Consider the following 21,649-nt stretch of genomic DNA (forward strand, 5'->3'; position numbering starts at 1 on the left):
GGGTGGGATGCTCTTTGGAGGGTCGGTGTGGTCTCAATGGGCTGAATGGCCTGCTTCCACACTGTAGGGATTCTACAATTAGCCCTAGGTAATAGAGCCAGTGCAGACATGATGGGCTGAATGGCCTCCTTCTGAAATGTAGCAATTCTGTGACTCAGTTAAAAGTCAATCCCATTGCTGTGGACCTGGAGTCATGTGTAGGCCAGAGCATTTAAGGACAGCAGATTTCCCTCCCTAAAGGAGACTAGAGAACCAGAACATTTTTTTAGGAGAAACTGCAAATTTAATAGTTGCACTACTATGATATTGTGTTTTATTTATGGACCAGATGGACAACATCCCAGAGTTCTGAAAGAGATGGCTGAGGACATTGTAGAGGCATTGGTGGTGATCTTTCAGGAATCACTGGAGTCAGGGAGGGTCCCAGAGGACTGGAAAATGGCTAATGTAACTCCCCTGTTTGAGAAGGGAGGGAGATAGCAGACAGAAAACTATAAGCCGTTTAGCCTGACCTCTGTCATTATAAGATTTTAGAGTCCATTACTAAGGATGAGATTGCGGGCTACTTGGAAGTGCATGGTAAAATAGGGCAGGGTCAGCATGGCTTCCTCAAAGGGAGGTCATGCCTGACAAATCTGTTAGAATTCTTTGAGGAGGTAACAAACAAGTTAGGCAAAGGGGAGCCAGTTGACGTGATTTATTTGGATTTCCACAAGGCCTTTGACAATGCTATCCACAGGCAGCTGCTCAATAAGAGTCCATAGTGTTAGGGACAAAGTATTGGCTGACTGGAAGAGAGCAGCGAGTGGGGATAAAGGCGTCTTTTTCAGGATGGCAGCCGGTGACTACTGGAGTTCCACAGGGTCAGTGTTGGGACAATAACTATTCATGATATACATTAATGATCTGGACAAAATTTGTTGCTAAATTTGCAGATGATACAAAGATAGGTGGAAGGACATGTGGTTTTGAGGAAGGCTGCAGAAGGGCTTGGAATGCTAGAAGAATGGGCAAAGAAGTGGCAAATGGAATACAATGTGGGAAAGTATGAGGTTATGCACTTTGGTAGGAAGAAGATAAAGTTGCACGGTATTACAAGTAATGTATTGGCATGGATAGAGGATTGGTTGACTAGTAGAAAGCAAAGAGTAGGGGTAAATGGGTGTTTTTCTGGTTGGCGGTCAGTGGCTAGTGGTGTGCCTCAGGGATCAGTGTTGGGACCGCAATTGTTTACAATTTACATAGATGATTTGGAGTTGGGGACTAAGTGTGGTGTGTCAAAATTTGCAGATGACACTAAGGTAAGTGGTAGAGTAAAGTGTGCAGAAGACACTGAAAGTCTGCAGAGGGATATAGATAGTCTAAGTGAGTGGGCAAGGGTCTGGCAGATGGAGTACAATGTTGATAAGTGTGAGATCATCCATTTTGGTAGGAATAACAGCAAAATGGACTATGTTTTAAATGGTAAAAAATTGCAGCACGCTGCTGTACAGAGGGACTTGGGTGTCCTTGTGCATGAATCGCTAAAAGGAGGATTGCAGGTGCATCAGGTAATTAAAAAGGCAAATAGAATTTTGTCTGCCATTGCTAGAGGGATGGAGTTTAAAAACAGGGAGGCTATGCTGCAGCTGTATAGGGTCCTGGTGAGACCACACCTGGAGTACTGTGTGCAGTTTTGGTCTCCTTACTTGAGAAGGGATATACTAGCACTGGAGGGGGTGCAGAGGAGATTCACTCGGTTGATTCCAGAGTTGAGAGGGTTGGATTATGAGGAGAGACTGAGTAGACTGGGATTATACTCATTGGAATTCAGAAGAATGAGGGGAGATCTTATAGAAACATATAAGATTATGAAGGGAATAGATAAGGTGGAGGCAGGGAGGTTGTTTCCGCCTGCAGGTGAAACTAGGACGAGAGGGCATCGCCTCAAAATAAAGGGAAGCAGATGTAGGACTGAGGTCAGGAGGAACTTCTTCACCCAAAGGGTTGTGAATCTGTGGAATTCCCTGCCCAGTGAAGCGGTTGAAGCTACCTCGCTGAATGTTTTTAAGGCAAGGCTAGATAAATTTTTGAACAGTAAAGGAATTAAGGGTTATGGTGAGCGGGCGGGTAAGTGGAGCTGAGTCTCAAAAAATCAGCCATGATCTTATTGAATGGAAGGGCAGGCTCAAGGGGCCAGATGGCCTACTCCTGCTCTTAGTTCTTATGTTCTTATGTTCTTAAGAATAGAGGTGGAGACTATTTTCTAAATGGGGAAAGGTTTGAGAAATCTGAAGCACAAAGGCACTTGTAAATGAAATTTCAGCACTCATTTCAACAGGCTAGAGCACAAGAGCAGAGATGTACTGCTAAGGCTGTGTAAAGCCCTGGTCAGACTGCATTTGGAATAATAAGAGCAGTTTTGGGCTCCGTATCTAAGGAAGGATGTGCTGGTGTTGGAGAGGGTCTTAAGGAGGTTTACAAGAATGAACCTGGGGATGAAGGGTTTGCCATATGAGGAGCAGTTGAGGACTCTGGATCTGTTCTTGATAGAGTTTAGAAGAATGAGGGGAGATGTCATTGAAACTTACAGGATACCGAGAGGCCTAGATAGAGTGGATGAGGAGATGTTTCCACTAATACGAGAGACTTGGAACCAAGGACTCAGCCTCAGAATGAAGGGACAATCCTTTAGAACTGAAATGAGGAGGAATTTCTTCAGCCAGAGGGTAGTTAATCTGCGGAACTCACTGCCACAGTTGGCTGTGGAGGCCAAATCACTGAATGCATTTAAGACAGAGATAGATAGGTTCTGGATTAGTGAGGGGATCAGGGGTTATCGGGAGAAGGCTGGAGAATGGGGTTGTGAAACATATCAGCCATGTGTGAATGGTGGAGCAGATTCAATGGGCTGAATGGCCTAATTCTGCTTCTATATCGTATGGAGTTATGGTCATTAGTCTAAGCCTCTGAATTATTAGCGTAGTAACCCAAACACTCTACTACAGTACCCATTTTCTCTAAAGAGTTTATAAGTATGTGGTATCTGTGCTTTGGGTCTAGGCGAAGTTTGGAATGTGGAAATTCAAGTGAGGATCAGGTTCCTAAAGCAAGTGAGGATAGACAATGGCCTAGTGGTATTATTGCTAGATTATCATCCTGAGACTGGAAAGAAGAGTCTAAGGCTGCTGATAGCACAGAAATCCATCTGTTTTACTAATGTTCCTTTGGGGAAGGAAACTGTTGCCCATACCTGGTCTGGCTTACATGTGAGTTAGAGACCCACAACAATATAGTTGATTCTTAACTGCCGTCTGGACAATCAGGGATGGGGAATAAATGAAGGTCTAGCCAGTGACACCCACAATCCATGAATACATTTTGAGATAAACTCTTGAAGAATGGAAGCAACTGTAAAGAACGTGAACCTCGTTGAAAACAGAGGTGTGTTGCTGATGTTTTCTTGCTCTACCCTCATCCGAAGTTCAGCAATGATGAATTTCAGATGTTCACAATTTGACGTGGGATAAAGATAACGATCTCTCCTTCAATGTCAGCAAAACCAAAGTGTTGATCATCGACTTCAGGAAGCAAGGTGGAGGGCACGCCGCTACCTACATCAATGGAGCTGAGGTGGAGATGGTCGAGAACGTCAAGTTCCTGGGAGGGACGATCACCCACAATCTGTCAAGAAGGCACAACAACGCCTTTTCTTCCTCAGGAGGCTAAGGAAATTCAGCATGTCCATAAGGACTCTCACCAACTTTTACTGATGCACCATGGAAAGCATTCTATCTACAAGTATCATGGCTTGGTACAGCATATACTCTGCCTGGGACGGTAAGAAACAATAGGGAGTTGTGAGCACAGCTCAGACCATCACGCAAGCCAACCTCCCATCCACTGATTCCATCTACACTTCTTGCTGCCTTGGGGAGATAGCCAACATCATTAGAGACCCCTCCCACCCTAGTTACAGTTTCTTCCAACCTCCTCCATCAGGCAGAAAATACGGAAGCTTAAACACATGTGCCAACAAGTTCAAAAACAGCTTCTTCCCTGCTGGTGTTAGACTGCTGAATGGACCTCTCAAATTTCAAATCTTGATCTTGCTGTTTGTGCACCTTCTTTGCAGCCGTAACTTTGTATTCCTCGCTCTGTTCAATCATCCTACGATCTTAGTTTGCTATGATCTGCCTGTACTGCATGCAGAACAAAACTTTTCACTGTACCTAGGTACATGTGACAATAGTAAATCAAATCAAATCAAAAATCGAAATTTATACGACTGAAGAAAACGTTGCTGATTGGTTGGCATGTTGCTATGATCTGTTGAAGTTCGGAATTCTTACGTTTGTCCTGATGGTATCATCTGTCCATATTTAGCCTGATTCAAGTTCCAGTCTACTAAGAATAATTTCAATATAAGGTAGTGGAACCCAGGAATGGATTTGGAGCCTCAGTGCAAACTAGGGACTTCTGAGGTCTTGCAAACTACATGGACTTTGTGCTTCCCTGTGTTGGGAGTGCAGCTCCTGCCTATGCAGCAATGCTCTCATTTAATCTGGTGAAATATGGTCCTTCCTTTGTAATAAGATAGATAATTAGCTTCAGCAGGAGTAAGAAGCACAGACGTCAAGAAAAATAGGCAAGAATAAACGGGAATATAAAGTGCAATTGTGACAAGATTTCATTGAACTGCTGACGATTGCAATAAATTGTTTATTTTTTGTTAGGGAGAGATCATTATCATTGTTCCCTTGGTCTATTTGCAATCCAGTCTTCTTCTTGTAATAAAGTTGCTGAAATATGTCCTGGGTGATTTGTAAACTGTTAGTATTTTCGCCAGGTTTTGTAGAGCCAATTCGGCCCTTCAAGCCTGCTCTGTCATTCAATAAGATTGTAGCTAATTCAATTCAATTCCACTTTCTCACCTACCCACAATAAATACCTATGTCTAAATCCTCATGATTTTGTACCTGGCCAAAATTGCTAGCAAATATTTCTAACAATTTAATAGGCTTTTTACATCACAAGCTGGCCGTGACTTCTCAATTCAGCTTCCTCCCTACATCCCTCGGCCCTTGAAAAAGAAATATCTTTGTGGGAGAGAGGGCGAGACTGAGGACAGTCATCAGGACCTAAAAGGAGAGAAGAGGTCCTGGATATTGGGAAGTTTGCAGAAATCAGGACATCCGGACCTGCTGGAGACACCTCTGCACTGGCAGCGGATAAAGAGAAGGAAAGGCTCACTTTCCAGGGAAAGCCGGGAACTTTAACCCGAGACTATACACCAGTGACACTGAATGCAACCAAACACCAAAAGTGACAACATATAAAAACTGTAAGTGCATTGGTTCATGTGATTTTATGGTAAGTTCATATTAATTCTAAGGGTAAATAAAAAGCCTTCACAGTTACATGATGGCAGGTCTGCTGAGCCAAGTGGAGTGTATATCCTATGTAAACTCATTGGCATGTAATGTGTCCCAGCCAAACGCATCTGCAGGAACAGGATTGCTGAGATCAGGAGCAAGATCACTGAGATCAGGAGCAGGATTACTGATAGCGGGAACAGATTCACCAAGTAAAAATTGAAAGAACTGCGGATGCTGTAAATCAGGAACAAAAACAAAGTTGCTGGAAAAGCTCAGCAGGTCTGGCAGCATCTGTGAAGGAGAAAACAGAGTTAATGTTTTGGGTCCGGTTACCTTTCCACATAATCATGAGTTAAATGGAGTCAGCAGACTAGGAAATCACCAGAATATATCCCTGAATGTGGCTGGACCGAAATCTCCAGGAGTGATTTGCAATAGGTTTTATTTGTGGCTGTGAGTTCTCTCAGTCAATCCGACAGCCTGTCTGTCAGTCTCAGGACAGTCAGAGATACAGGCAAAACATGGAAGAGTTTGTTTCACCTGCATCAAAGCAAGTCACCTCCTATTTTCTCCCTGCACTTTGCTAGTTGTTGGTGGATAATAATGTGCTGAGTCTGTATTTTAGCTGGAATTTATTGGCGTCTATCACACTTTAATATGGATGTGTTTCTGTCCTTACTCCTCAAGCAGTAACTCACCTCTCCACCTCTCTAAGTAAAATACTTGTCTCTAATGTGAATTCTTCTTTATCTCTTTGCTCATTTCGAGTGACATAACTACTTTGTTTTGTTTTTCACCCATGAGATGTGCCACTGCTGATAAAGCAAACATTTCCTACTTTACCTTGAGAAAAGTATCACCTCACTGAACAGTTCATCCTGTACACTGAGTCCATCACAGCCAAAATCTCGGCTCCTGAATTTTTTTTATTCTTTCAGGAGATGTGGGCTTCTCTGTTTGAGCCAGCATCCACTGTCCACCCCTAACTGTTTTGGAGAAGGTGGTGTTGAGCTACCTTCTTGAATTATTGTTGTCTTTGAGTTACCTGTCCAGTTTGGGAGAGATGACCAGATTTACAGGGATACGGGCTGAATGCTAGCAAATGGGACTACGTCAGATTGGGATGTGTTAGTGCGGATGTGCGGACGAGTTAGTTTGAAGGGTCTGTTCCCATGCTGTTTAATGTATGACTCTATGACTAGGGTTTTGACCCAGGGCGGATGAAACATTAGTGACGTATTCCCGAGTCAGGATGAACTTGAAGAAGGCCATTCAGCCCATCAAGCCTGCATTGGCTCTCTTACAGTAGTCAGTCCCATTCACCCACACTTTCCCCATGAGCCTACAATATCTTTTTCCTTCAAGTGCTTTTTCCTCTTGACGGCTACAATTGAATGTATTTCTACCCCATCAATTCCAAAACCAAAGACTTAATGTATTTCTTCTTCCTCATTTCTCTTCGGATACCTTGGCTAATTCACTTATCCCATTGGAAACTCTTTCCTTTTATGTGGTGCTGTTCTGGCTGGTGCAGATCATGACTTTAGAAAGCGTTATTAAAATGCAGGGCAACTCTTGTCTTTCAGGCTCTCCTCCGCAAATTACAATTCTCCATGGCTTTAGATACTTAGATCCATTAGCAGTTAGATCCATTTAGAACCTTAGATCCATTAGCTTGTTTGCCCTGAGGTAGGCAGGGTTACACATTACTGTGTGCCAGCCTTTCTGATTTCCTTCCGGCTTTCTGAACATACATCAATAGACCAGGCCTTGTCACAGCCAACGTCTCTGCTCAAAAAATGTGGATACAGAGAGAAAAATGACCCAGTTGTCCTCTTGTCTAACTCTCTCCCAGAAAGGCCTTGTGGAAACTCAGTCACTGAGGAGGTCTAATGTAGAAATTGATGGATTTCTGATTACTAGTTATATACAAGGTCATGACAATAGAGTGAGTAAAATGCATTTGATCAGCCTTGATTGTATTAAATGACAGGACAGGCTTGATGGGTTGAATGGCCTTCTCCAGGTCCTTTTCTTAATTAATTCATGGGATGGAGGCGTTGCTGGCCAGGCCAGCATTTATTGTCATCCCTAATTGCCCAGAGGGCAGTTAAGAGTTAACCACATTGCTGTGGGTCTGGAATCACATGTAGGCCAGACCAAGTAAGGATGGCAAATGAAGGCCATTAACAAAGAACAAAGAACAATACAGCACAGGCCCTTTGGCACACCAAACCTGCACAGACACAAGAAGCCCTTTTAAGCTAAAAAAAACTTTTGTCTCCAAATGGTCCATATTCCAATGTTGCCTGCCTATTCATATAACTGGCAAGATGTCTCTTAAACGTTGCTATTGTATCCATCTCCATCACCACATCTGGCAGCACATTCCAGGCACTTACTACACTCTGTAAATAACTCACCTCTCACATCTCCTTTAAACTTATTCCCTTTTACCTCAAACCTATGTCCTTTAGTAATTGACATAGCTACCCTGGAAAAAAGAACCCAAATATCCATTCTTCTTATAATTGTATAAACTTTGATCTGGTCGTCCCCGTCAGCCTCTGACATTCGAAAGAAGTTAGTGAACCAGATGGGTTAGACCTGGTGCAGGCATAATGAGCCAAATAGCCTTCTTCCACACCCCTAATAACTCTGCAGTCCTGTGATCGTGTGACCACATTATTTGGAGGTTCTGCCACACGACATTGCGCACTTTGAGACACACCATACTTTCCCATTTCTTTTTTTTCATTACCACCTCCATTGAAGAAACTCAACTGGTTATTATCTTCACTGAGCCTTTTATAATTGTCGGTGCCTCTTTCACAGTTAAACATCGCTTCTTGGCTGGCGATTATGAACGTGAGACGTTGGGAATCAATTTAAATGTGACGAAGACCTTCTAACTTCATTGTCCCTTTGAAGCGATCTCGAACTTGAGTGCTAAACCTACTTTTGTGTGTCTTAATTAAATCCCCATCATCACATTCTGTACACATTAAATGAATCCAGCACTGAGAATAAGTAATATTCCTGGACTCTACTTGAAACACAATGCTTTATTTCTTCTGTGTAACGCCAGCTCTTCCACAAGAGCTGCTATTCTGCTGATCATCAGCAGCGTCTTATCAAGTATCCTTCTCCACTGTTATATTGTCAACAAGTCGATATTATCGTGCACAACATGGATAGTAACACCACAGTCTAGCTGCAAGCCGACTTCAGCATTTTTCAGGAGCATGTTGTAAGTCAGGTTTATATGTTGGTTTGCAGAAATGGACTGTTTGGTTTTTATACTCCTGTTTCATTATGTGAAGTCTTGGTCCCCATATCTAAGGAAATGTATACTAGCATTGAGGCAATCCAGAGAAGGCTCACTAGACTAGTACACAGTTCTGGAGGGACTGTCTTATGAGGAGAAGTTGAGAGGTTGGGCCTGTACACATTGGAGTTTAAAGAACGAGGAGACTTTACTGATACATACAAGATCCTGAGACGATTTGACAGGGAAAGGTGGTTTCCCTCTGTGGGATTGTCCAGGACCAGAGAGCATAATCTCAGAATAAGGGGTCCCCCACTTAAAACAGAGATGAGGAGGAATTTCTTCGCTCAGCAGGTAGAGAATCTGTAATTCTTTCCCACAGAGGTCTTTCGAGTCTAGGTCATTAAGTCTATTCAAGGCTGAGACAGACAGATTTTTAAACTTGTTACCACATAGCCTGCCATTACACACCCCCTGTTGTTAGTCACTAACAGTCCCCATTAGCAACTATTCACCCTCCCAGCCTGATCGTTAGCAACTCCTTTGTCTGTCCAACTGTCTTTCTCTCTCTTTGAGACCCACGTCCCTATTTTCTGCATATAAACTGACGTTTTCCCAGCCACCATCAGTTCTGAGGAAGGGTCACCGGACCTGAAACGTTAACTCTGTTTTTCCCTTCACAGATGCTGCTAGACCTTCTGAGCATCTCCAGTAAATTTGATTTTGTTGTAGGTTTTCAAACTGTAAGGGTTATGAGAATAACGGCAGGAAAGTGGAGTTGAGCATGGTCAGATCAGCCATGATCTCGTTGAATAGCAGAGTGGACTCGATGGGCTGAATGGTCTAATTCTACTCCTATGTCTTACAGTCTTATGGTCTCATGTAACTCTATTCTTTTCACAATTATGTATTTTTCTGTAATCCATCCATTCTCTTCAGCTAGTTGTAAATTCCACTGTCTCGTCAGTGAGACCACACCACCCATAGGACCACACTTGGTGTGCTGTGTACCAAGGGAAGGATATGAGGGTTTGTTAACTCAGTTGGCTGAGCAGCTGGTTAGCGAGATCAGCAGTGTGGATTCAATCCTGGCACTGGCTGAAGTTACCATGAAGGACCCTCAGGTCATGTCTCTCTAATGAGAGAGCAGCCCTATGGTCTAGTAATGCTTTGGTGATTTTACCTGTGTGCAGTTTTAATTGTCTTATTTTAGGGGGGATGTATTTACATTGAAGGCTGATCAGAGGAGGTCCACAGGATTGGGTCCTCATTTAAGGTCTCATGAGGAAATGTTGAATAGGTTGGGCCTGTATCAATCAGACTTAAGAGGCTGATTTTTTTGAAACATATATGATTCTGAGGGAGTTTGATGGGTTATTTGACTGGGTAGGTACTGGGAAGATATTTTCCCTATTGGGGAAAGCTAGAAATTGAGGGCACAGTTGGAGTGTCAGTACCTGAGAGTTTTAGGAGCTTCTGTTCTTCCATAGAGTCATAGAGTCATACAGCATGAAAACAAACCCCTTGGTCCAACCAGTGCATCTCAAACATGTTCCCAAACTAAACTAGCTTCACCTGCCTGCAATTGGTCCATATCCCTCCAAAACTTTCCTATTCATGTGCTTATCCAAATGTCTTTTAAATATTGTAACTGTACCTACATCCACTTCCTTTGGCAGTTCATTCCACACACCAAACAACTCTCTGTGTAAAAATGTTGCCCCTTATGTCTTTTTTAAATCTTACTTCTCTCACCTTAAAAATATACCCGCGAGTTTCAAACTCCCCCACCCGAGGGAAAATACCTTTGCTATTCACCTTATCTATATTATCTATGACCCGCACAATTTTATAAAGCTCTATAAGGTCACCCCTCAACTTCCTATCCTCCAGTGGAAAAAGTCCCAGCCTATCCAGTCTATTTTTATATCTCAAACCCTCCATTCCTGGCAACATCCTGGTAAATCTTTTCTGTACCCTCTCCAGTTTAATAATATCCATCCTGTAGCAGGGTGACCAGAACTGCACACAGTACTCCAGAAGAGGCCATTCCAACATCCTGTACAACCTCAACAAAGGAAAAGGAAAGGTTTCTTGTTAAGGCATTGAATGAGACAAAGGATGAAATGTTACAGCTTTGAGACAGCGTGAGGTGTTGCTGATAGGGCCATGCAAACAGGACTAGACCATTCAGCCCATCAAGACTGCTCCACTATTTAATACAGTCAGTGCTGATTGAATCCTGATGATTTTTACCCACACAGTCCCCATAACCCTTTACACCATTGATAGCCAAACATTCATGAACCTCTGCTTTGGATGTTCTTTTTATTTATTCATTCACGGGATGAGGACATCACTGACCAGGCAGCATTTATTGCCCATCTCTAATTGCCCAAAGGGCAGTTAAGAGTCAACCACATTGCTGTGGGTCTGGAGTCACACGTAGGCTAGACCAGGTAAGGATGGCAGCTTCCTTTCCTAAAGGGAATTAGTGAACCAGATGGGTTTTTCAGACAATCATCAGTAGATTCTTAATTCCAGATATTTATGGATTTCAAATTACACCAGCTGCTGTGACAGGATTTGAGCCCAGATCCCCAGAATGTTATCTGACCTTCTGGATTAATAGTCCAGCAATACTACCACTAGGCCATCGCCTCCTCAAAGACTGAGCTACCACAGCCCTTGGGGTAGAGAATTCCAAAAACCCACCTCCCTCTGAGTAAAAATATTCCTCCTCATTTCAGCCTTAAATGGCAAGATGGAGGGAGAGGTCGAGATTTTATGTGGTGGCACATGGAGCTGTGTGGATCTCCAGGTGCAGTGAACCAAGGAGCATTAGAGGTCACAGAGATACCTCTCATCCTGGCTGGATTTGAAACTTGAATAAGTGGAATCGAGGATGGAGTAATTTGGAGCTGGAGACAGTCATTGAGGATAGAGAAGGCAACTTTTGGCAAACATTGTATCAAACTCTGGAGAGGGAATAGAAAGCATTGAAGCTGAACAAGCTGAAAGCTTCAAACAGAAATCCCATTGGAGAGTAAAGTAGGACTTCTACGAGGTGATCAAACCAAAAAAGAAGAGGCAATGAACTAAACACTGAAATTAAAGCAAAGCTCTGTGGATGAAGGAGACTGGAAATAAAAACAGAAAATGCTGGTGAAACTCAGCAAGTCAGGCAGCATACCTGTGGAGAGAGAAACACAGTTAACATTTCGAGTCTGGTGTGACTCTTCAGAACAATGTCATTAACTGTTCCCCTGCCCCACAATGCTGCCAGATCTGCTGAGTTTCTCCATCACTGTCTGTTTTTGTGACATTTTCTCACATGGTCTGTTTCAGCTTTCAAAATCTTCAATCTTCTCTGCTATATCTGTTATACATGCTATAGAATCAACCACTACTTAAGGTAGAGTTCTGCCATCATTCCTCCTTTCATTGCTGGGTCTGAGTGCCTGTTTGGGTAACATTGGTGGAAGACAAACCACTTGTGAGTTGCAACAAGGGGTGGGGGGTGGAGGGGGACCTTGGTTTAACAGGATGCAGTTCGTTGTATGATCACAATGGGTACATGTTGCATTAGCTACTTCCACATAAATAGAAAGTATTGAAGCTGAAAAGCTGAAAGGTTCAAACAGAAATCCCATCGGAGAGTAAAGTAGAACTTTCTACAAATGAAAGCTATTAGGAGACAAGTGGTCCTGTGGTACTGCAGTAGTGTCCCTGCCTCTGAGGCAGGAGACCTGTGTTCAAGTCCCACCTACTCCAGAGGCTTGTAATAGCATCCCTGAACAGGTTGATTCAAAAATTTCTATCAAAAGACAGGGACAACACAACTGACCATATTGGGATCCCAAACTCAATTTATCACTCAAGACCATATGATATCAGATTGGGTGGTGCCTAATGCATTCACCAACTTTAACCCTTTCAACCCCATTACCTTAAACTCCAAGAACAATCACTCTTTTCAACTGTAATGATGTTATCAAGAGCAGTCATAATCTGCAAAGGAATGTCTGTTTTCACTGAAGTGTGCCTTAAAGGAACAGGTACAGTTCTTACCAAGCTGCATGTTGTGTTATTAAAATTCATTCATGGGATTTGGGCATCATTGACTGGGCCAGCATTTATTGCCCATTCGTAATTGCATGTCTTGCTCAGTCTACATCTGTAGCCCCGACCAGCTAATGACGAGAGATTTCCTTCTCAAAAGAACAGTTGTGAACCAAAGTCCTTTCTCCCTCAACAATTGACAAAAGCTACCTGACTGGCGTAAAATGAGCTTCTTCTGCTCCTGATTTTCATTGAACTGAAATGATGCCACCCAGCATGGCAGAGACTTGAACCCTTGTCCCTAGGACATTAGCCTAAGATTCTCCATCACTAGCCCTGTGGCATTACCCAATGCCACACCCTCACCTGGGTTGGGTTAGGTTGGGTTAGGTTATGACTTAAAACACATGAGCATTGCTGCACTCCATCTCAGTGACAAAATCTACTACAGGAGGAAGAGTTTTTTGCAAAAGTTATTTATTTCAGTGGACACTTACACAAAATAAATAGGCTTGTAGGGGGAGGGGTTGGGGGAGCGGGGGGATTGCATAGTTAATCAGTAAGCATCTGTTGTCCCTGGTTATACATGTCTGTTGCTGTAGAAACAGGAAATGTTTAAGATTCATTGTGGAGACAGATTTTGCTAAGGAAAAAAGCAACCCTCCCACATGAAAAGTTACAAGCTGTTAATCCGGCAGACTATTTATTCAAAAATAAGATGGAATAATTTGAAGTCTGCAATTTTATTGAGTATGAGATGTTAAAGTGAAGATTTAGAGCAGAAACATATGAAAGAGAAAAGATAGATAAGGCCATTCAAGTTTAGGGGGGTCAAATGATGAGGACATGACATGCATGTATTCGCTTGAACATGAAAACAGCAACTTTATTTATTTAGTAACACATTCAGGGCAGGCACATGCCTTGAGGCACTGCTACAGGAGTATTATGAGTTTGACACTGGCCTTCATCAGGTGACAATGAGGTCAGGTGACTAAAGGCTTGGTCAAGGGGTGTCCAAATCTCAGGAGAAAGAGGAGATCTGATAGAAGTTTTCAAAATCACGAGGGGTCTGCATGGAACAGATAAGGAGCAACTATTCCCACTCCCAAGAGGAGAAAGGGCCAGCGGAGCACAAGTTAAAGTGCATTTGCAAAAGAAGCAAATGCGAGATGAGAACAAACTCTTACACATAGCGAGTGGTTTGGGTCTGGGCAGAGACAGGTTCCATCATGGCACTCAGAAGGGCATTGAATGTTTCTTTAAATAGAAATTATGTGTAGAGTTCTGAGGAAAAGCCAGGACAGCCGGTGAAGACACAATGGATTGAATGGCCTACTTTTGCTCTGTAACTGTTATATGATTCCATCTCAAAGGAGGACAGAGAGAGACAGAGAAAAGGGCAATGTGCTATAAGGAGGGGGAGTCCAGAACCTGGGGCCTAGGCAGTTGAAGGCATAGCTGCCAATGATGGATACTCATGAGTTTCATTTTGGAGAGGTTTTGAGGTCACAGAGGGTCATAGAGGTAAAGGAGATTACAGAGAGGGGGTAGGGCGAGCCATGGAGGGGTTTGGAAACACCAACAAGATTTCTGAAATCAGGGTAAGGCAGGTCAGTAAGCAGAGTGAGACTGTTCAGGGTCACATCAGGAAGCAATAAAAGGCAGTTGAAATCCAAAACTCTGCACTCATTGGACCGCTTCAACCTGCTTCTTTAGAAAAGAGCTGCTGAGGTTCAAATGAACATTTCCGAAGTGAAGGATTAGTAGACTATTGTTAGTCAAGGTAAATCAGAGTCACAGAAACAAGTAGATAAATGGAGTTATCACACAGGTCATATCTCATTGAGCACCAAAACAAGCCATTCCTTTTAAATGTGAGCATCACTGGTTGGGCTAGCATCTGCAATTGCCCTGAAGGTGTTGGCCAGCTACCTTCTTGAGCAGATCTTTCAGGCTGTGGTTAGATCCGCAGTGCTGTTGGGATGGGAATTCCAGTATTTTGACCCAATCACCTTGAAGGACCAGCGATATAGTTCCAAATCAGATTGGTGAGTGTTGTTGGAGCTGCATTCTTCCAGGCAAGTAGGGAGTATTTCATCATAATCCTGACTTGTGCCTTGTGGATGGTGGAGGAGGTGAGTTACCTACCACTCTGTTCAGTTCAGTTTCTAATTATGGTAGCCCCAGCATGTTGATAATGGTGGATTCAATTATGGTATGAGTACCAAGAGGAGAAAGTTAGATTTCCTCCTGTTTAAGATGGTTATTTTCTTGCACTTACGTTGCGCTTCTGTTGCTTGTCATCCATCATCCCAAACCTGGATATTGTCCAGATCTTATCGCATATGAACATGGACTGCTTCAGTATCTGAGGAGTTTCAAATGGTGCAGAACATTGTGCGATCATCGGCTAACATCCCCGCTTCTGACCTTATGAAGGAGGGAAGGTCATTGATGAAGCATGGACACTACCCTGAGGAACTCCTGCAGCGATGTCCTGGAGCTGAGATGATTGACCTTCAACAACCACAACCATCTTCCTATGTGTCAGATATAACTCCAACCACTGGAGAGTTTGGCCCCTGATACCCATTGATTCCAGTTTTGCCAGGGCTCCTTGATGCCACACTCAGTCGAATGCAGCCTTGATGTCAAGGGCTGTCACTCTCACCTCATGTCTGGAGTTCAGCTCTTTTGTCCATGTTTGAACCAAGGCTGTAATGAGATCAGGAGCTGGCGGAACCAAACTGGGCGTCACTGAGCAGGTTATTGCTGAGCAGGTGCTGCTTGATAGCGCTGTTGATGACACCTTCCATCACTTTACTGATGATCGAGAGTAGACTGAAGGGGCGGTAATTGGCCGGGTTGGATTTGTTTTGCTTTTTGTGTACAGGACATACTTGGGCAATTTTCCACAGTGTTGGTGTTGTCCATGCTTTGGACATTTTAACCAGTTTATGTTTTTAAAACTGTTCACCCAGGTGCTCTTGTCAGTGAGAAGCATAAAGAGACATAAAATTCAGTTTGTGGTTCAATTCGATTTTGTTAACAAAATATTCCTTATTAAAAACACTGTGTCAGCGTTTCCCAAATTCCCACAATATTTACTTTATATCTGGCTCCAGCCATCTGGGAAAGGATATTACCCACATTGATCCAAACATTTGAGCTGGACCATTGGAATCTCTTTCCTCTCTGAGGTAGGGTTGCCTCTCTTTAACGAAGGTCGATCTTGCAGGTCAAGGTGCATCTTCTCCTGCATCTTCCTGGATTGTCACACGGTCTTCTGACACCAGTCTTGCTTGAGTCTTCGCTAAGATTGTTGCTTCGAGGTGTGTATTTTTATACTCCTCACCACTGACCTTCCGGAATGCTCTGTGGCCTTTGGCCAATGGGCTCATGAGTGAGGTTCAAAGCATCCAATCAGGTCTTGCCACTGTTGCCATGCCAGGGATGTGTAAAGTGCATGTCCTCACGCTCTGGCTGGAAGTCAAGGAAGTCCCAGAAAGTCTGACTGATACAGCTCTGACGCACAACCCTCAGGTTGGTTGTAACTGGATCCCCCTGAACCCTTGTGACCTCTTTGACTTTAGTTTCCAGTGTTCTCTATAGCTGATGGCTGCTGTTTAATTTAATTTGGGCACTCTCCAGTCAGGCCCAATTTCTCCAGCTGTGGATCAATTTAGAATGTCTAATTTTTAGCCTGGGATCAGTTGACCACTTCGTGTAGATGCCAGTGTTGTAACTGTACTGGAAGAGCTTGGTTAGGGGATCAGCAAGTTCTGGAGCACAAGTCTTCAGTACTATTGCTGGAATGTTGCGGGGCCTGCAGCCGTTGCATTATCCAGCGTCTCCAACCGTTTCTTGATTTCACGTGTAGCGAAGCGAATTGACTTAAGACTGTTATCTGTAATGCTGGGGACCACTGGAGGAGGCCAAGATACAATATCAACTCGGCATTTCACGCTGAAGGTTGCTGCGAAAGCTTCAGCCTTGATGTTTGCAATGATATATTGGGCTCTTCCATCATTATTGATGGGGATATTTGTGGAACCCTCTCCACCTATTAATTGCTTAAACTAGCACCACTATCCAAGGTTGAATGAGGTAGGACTGCAGAGCTTGGATCTGATCCGTTGGTTGTGGGATCGCTTAGCTCTGTCTCTCTCTGCTTAGAATGATCAATGCCTGTGTTCCCACGCCTATGTGCCCCATGCATGTGTGCCCCATGCCTGTGTTTGCATGTCTGTGTGCCCCATGCCTGTGTGCTCCATGCCTGTGTGCCCCATGCCTGTGTGCTCCATGCCTGTGTGCCCCATGCCTGCGCGCCCCATGCCTGCGTGCTCCATGCCTGTGTGCCCCATACCTGTGTTTGCATGCCTATTGCTTGGTCATTGTCAGTCAGCCATTTGGGCTGGTCACAGTTAAGGATCTGTCAATCTTACCTCAAGACCTAACTCATCTCACTGCATCATTTCAGCAAATTTGGGTGTCGAGCTGAGATGCTTGCTAGGGAGCAGTGCTCTGCCTTATTGCTTGTAAACAACATAATGATGTGCACATCTCGCCTCTGTAATTGAGAGGTTCCTATAATCCCACTCGCTGAGAGTAAACTGAACATTGAGATTTCTCCACATGAAGGCCAGAGAGGGTACCAAGCAACTTCAGCTTGCTGCTGGCTGCAATGATCCTCTGTGTTGTTCAGCACCAACCAGCCTCTCAGGGGCACCATGCACATGCATCCCATTGGTGTTGGCATCCAGTCATTGCCAACCCATCAAGATCCTCATGGCACCTCTCTGGTCAACTTGCAGAATGCTCAGGAAATACGCAGCTGCGTTGGCGAGGGGGGAAAGTTTGAGGGAGATGTGCAAGGCAAGTTTTCATGTAGAGGGTGGTAGGTGCCTGAAATGTGCTGCGAGAGAAGGTGGTAAAAGTAGATAATGATGACACAGTTTAAGAGGTATTTGGACAGACACGTGAACAGGCAGGGAATAGAGGGATTTGGACCATGTGCAGGCAGATAGGATTAGTTTAGAATTGCATCATAGTCAGCATAGACATGGTGGCTCGAAGGGACTGTTCCTGTGCTATAATGTCCTATGTTCTATAATTGTAGGGCCTACCAGCAACCAGTGATGAAAGGACTTAGCACACAGGGGCAGACAGCCAGCTCACAGATTGGGTTATAGGGTCATACAGCACAGAAACAGGCCCTTCGGCCCAGCATCTCTATGCCAACCAACAAACATCAAACCATACTGATCCCACTTACTTGCCTGAAAGGGTCAGATTGCATCTCAGGGGCTACTTGTTAGCTCTCTCAGAACTCGATGACTACCTGCTTGCTCTCTGCATCCATGGTGTCCTGTACCAAGCATGTTGGCACTTTTAGCAGATCCCTAAAGACCATCAATACTGCCACACAGACATCCTCTTTTGCACAGACTTACAGACAGGCAGCTTGTCAGTCAGGATCTTACTTGTTGGGGCTGTGCGGGACACTGAAGTGTGAATCTAACACCTACGGCTTGTGCCAGCTGCCTACACTGCAAACACGCTGCACATTTATTCAACCAAATGGCCATTTCGGAAAGTACGTGGGTGATAGTCCTCAGTGCAGCCAAATAGGGGGTGGGGGAGCTGCTGTTGATCAGGGGGATCCTGTTACTACTGTCATGGACATATTCTGCACACAGTCCAGGGGCTTGGCCATGGATCGTGGTCCTTAGGCCAGTTGCAATCAGAAATAGGTCTATGGATGAAGTGATGGCCTGGTGGTTTTATCACTAGACTGTTAATCAAGACAGCCAGGTAACGTTCTGATGACCAAGGTTTGAATCCTGCCACAGCAGATGGTGAAATTTGAATTCCATAACAATTCCGGAATTAAGAGTCTAATGATGACCACGAATCCAATGCCGATTGTTGGAAAAACCCACCTGGTTCACTAGGGAAGGAAACTGCCATCCTTACCTGACCTGGTCTGGTCTGGTCTACATGTGACTCCAGACCCACAGCAATGTGGATGAATCTTAGCTGCCCTCTGGATGATTAGAGATGGGCAATAAATGCTGGTCTAGCCTGTGATGCCGATGTTCCAGTGAATTAATGGAAAAAATCTACTGTCTAGGAGTAGGCACCAGTGTAAGACCGTCACTACTAGCTAAGGGAATGACCTCTGGCCATTCAGGGGGCTGCAGAGATGATGGTCAGGGGTCTGGTCTGTCATGTATAGGAGCTGCTTATCAAAGTTGGCCAGAGATCTCAAGGTGAATTCAGTCCTAAAAGTATAGAGTCACAGAGATCTACAGCCTAGAAAAATACTCTTCAGCCTATCATGTCCCTGCCCAGCAAAAACAATCACCTAACTATTCTAATCCTCGTCACTGGATCCAAAACGTTAACTCTGACTTCTCTCCACAGATGCTGCCAGACCTGCTGAACTTTTCCAACAATTTCTGTTTTTGTTTCTGATTTCCAGCATCCACAGTTCTTTGGGGTTTTTTTTTGGAACTGGGGTTTCCAAATCGCTGCCTCAGAACAAAGACAGCATTTCAATGTCTTCTTTAGTTTAGCTGAATTCCTGAGGACTAGGCCTCAAACCCAACACAGAGTGTGATTAAAGCGTAAGGCCGCTGACACTGAGTGACATTGAGATAGCAGAGTGGAAACGAAGGCTGATCTGTTGTCTCCTGGCGGGCTCTGTCTGTCATTGTTCCCCAACAGGCTCCTTTCATCTTTACAATCTTCACATTCAGGCCCGAGTACAATCGCCTCCTCTTCATGAGTCTGTGCCGTATCCTCGGAAACAGCGGAGAATCCGAAAGGACACAGTTGGAATAGCGGACAGCTTGTCTGAAGGCCAGGCATGGAATTGAAGCACTTCTTTTGAGGATGACCCTTTTACTGGGACCTAAGAAAGGGCCTTAAACAATGGGACCAACTGCAGGCACAAAACCTAATTTGCACTTAGAAAATGTAACAGATTTGGCTCTTAGTTTATATTCTTATTGATGCAGAAAAACTAATGCAGAATTTGAAAACAAATTCAATTGGATTCCCTCAGACACAGACTGGGCACTTAATTCTCTGGGCTCTTTTTTTCTGGTAAAATGTTTGTCCAGTTCTATGTTCCCTACAATTTTTTCGTCCATTATACATATAGGTAGCTCAGTGGCTCAGTGGTTAGCACTGGTGCCTCATAGCACCAGGGACCTGGGTTCAGTTCTACCCTCTGGTGACTGTCTGTGTGGAGTTTGCACATTCTCCCTGTGTCTGCATGGGTTTCCTCCCACAGTACAAAGATGTGCCGGTTAGGTGGATTGGCCATGTTAAAGTGACCAGAGTATAGGTTGGCTGAATTAGCTATGGGAAATGCAGGATGACTGGATGGAATGGGCTGAAAGGCCTGCTTCCACATTGTAGATCTCCAAGGTGTGTGCATGGCAGCACTTCCAGAACCAGAAGACAATATGGCATGACATCCTTATCTGTCAACTGTGATCCTGTCATAATTAATTTCCAAAAACTGACTGTCCTCCAAAAGTCTGTGGAATTGCATTGCAAAGCATTTTGGCTTTTAAAATCACAGAAAGTGCAATAAAATTCAACTTGTCTTCCTACAGCATGTTCCACTCTTAGGTGCCTCAATATTATTTTTGTGGGGCGTGGGCGTCGATGGCTGGGCCAGCATTTATTGCCCATCCCTAGTTGCCCTTGAGAAGGTGGTGGTGAGAAGATGTACTTGACTCTATTAGCTGAGGCATACAATACCAGAGTAGGGAGGTTAAAAGCTGGAACAATTGTCATCGGTAACCACTCACTGAAGAGTATGACTGTCAAACCTAGAAGACTCTGTGTCACTGGTCATGGCTTCTGTGGGCCCTTGTGTAGCTGATGAGCTGTATCTCCAACTATACATTCGGCAGCTGTTTCCAGGAGGTGGAAGCGGTCCTTGGCCTTGAGATCGTTACCAATCCTTTCTCCAGCTCCTTTTCCGTACTTCCTCCTGCTGATGGGTGTTTTCAAAGAATTGTGCCTCTTCATGCAGGAGTCTCCTCCACATCGGTTTCTTCTTAATGAAGGTCTCCCATGTGTTGACATCTGTGTTGCATCTCTTGAGCAAAGACTTCAGTGAGCCTTCGAAAACGCTTCCATTGTTCTTCTCTCGTTTAAGTGCCTTCCTTGAGCTGGGAGAAGCAGATTTACTTTGGTAGTCAGAACTCAGGACTCCTAAGTGTGTAGCTGGTACAGTGGAATGGTTTCAATAGCCTCAATAGCCTGGTGCTATTGGCTGCTTCAGGGACACTGATGTTAGTATGCCTGTCCTCCCAGCTGATGCAGAGAATCAGCGCTGGAACTGTGTGAAGTAATGGAGAATTATGTGGTCACCATATTACCCAAAGGACGTGTTTGTTCCAGAGACAGACAGTGCAGAGAAACTTTACCAGGGATGCAGCATCTCAGATTGGAGAGGCTGAGGTTGTTTTTCATGTATAAGGCCCCTGGTGAGACCACATTTGGAATGTTGAGAGGAGTTTTGGGCTCTGTATCTAAGGAAGGATGATCTGGCATCGGAGGGGGTTCAGGGGATCTCTACAAGAAATATCCCAGGGATGATGGACTTATCATATGAGAAGTGGTTGAAGAATCTGGGTCTGTACTTGTTGTAGTTTAGAAGGATGACGAGGAATCTAATTGAAACTTACTGAGAGGCCAGGATAGAGTGGACGTGGAGAAGATGTTTCCACTAATAGGAGAGACTAGGACCTGAGGGATGAGCCTCAGAGTGAAGGGATGACCCTTTAGAACTGAGATGAGGAGGAATTTCTTCAGATAGAGGGTGGTGAATCTGTGGAACTCATTGGCGCAGAAAGCTGTGGAGGCCAAGTCATTGAGTGTATTTAAAACAGAGATAGATAGATTCATGATTAGTAAAGGGATCAAAGGTTTCAGG

The 21,649-nt window shown here is 44.2% G+C and overlaps 1 protein-coding gene across 1 annotated transcript in view; it reads right to left on the reverse strand.

Annotated features, from left to right (window-relative positions):
- The window catches only part of LOC109921859 (sodium channel protein type 4 subunit alpha-like), a 1,322,739-nt gene that overhangs the window by 65,843 nt on the left and 1,235,247 nt on the right, over positions 1-21,649 (reverse strand). Inside the window, 1 exon segment of the mRNA XM_048618339.1 lies at positions 5,917-5,930. Coding sequence (XP_048474296.1) covers positions 5,917-5,930 — 14 coding nt within the window.

Source organism: Rhincodon typus, chromosome 2 (genome assembly GCF_021869965.1).
Source record: "Rhincodon typus isolate 14 chromosome 2, sRhiTyp1.1, whole genome shotgun sequence".
Taxonomy (NCBI): Eukaryota; Metazoa; Chordata; class Chondrichthyes; order Orectolobiformes; family Rhincodontidae; genus Rhincodon; species Rhincodon typus.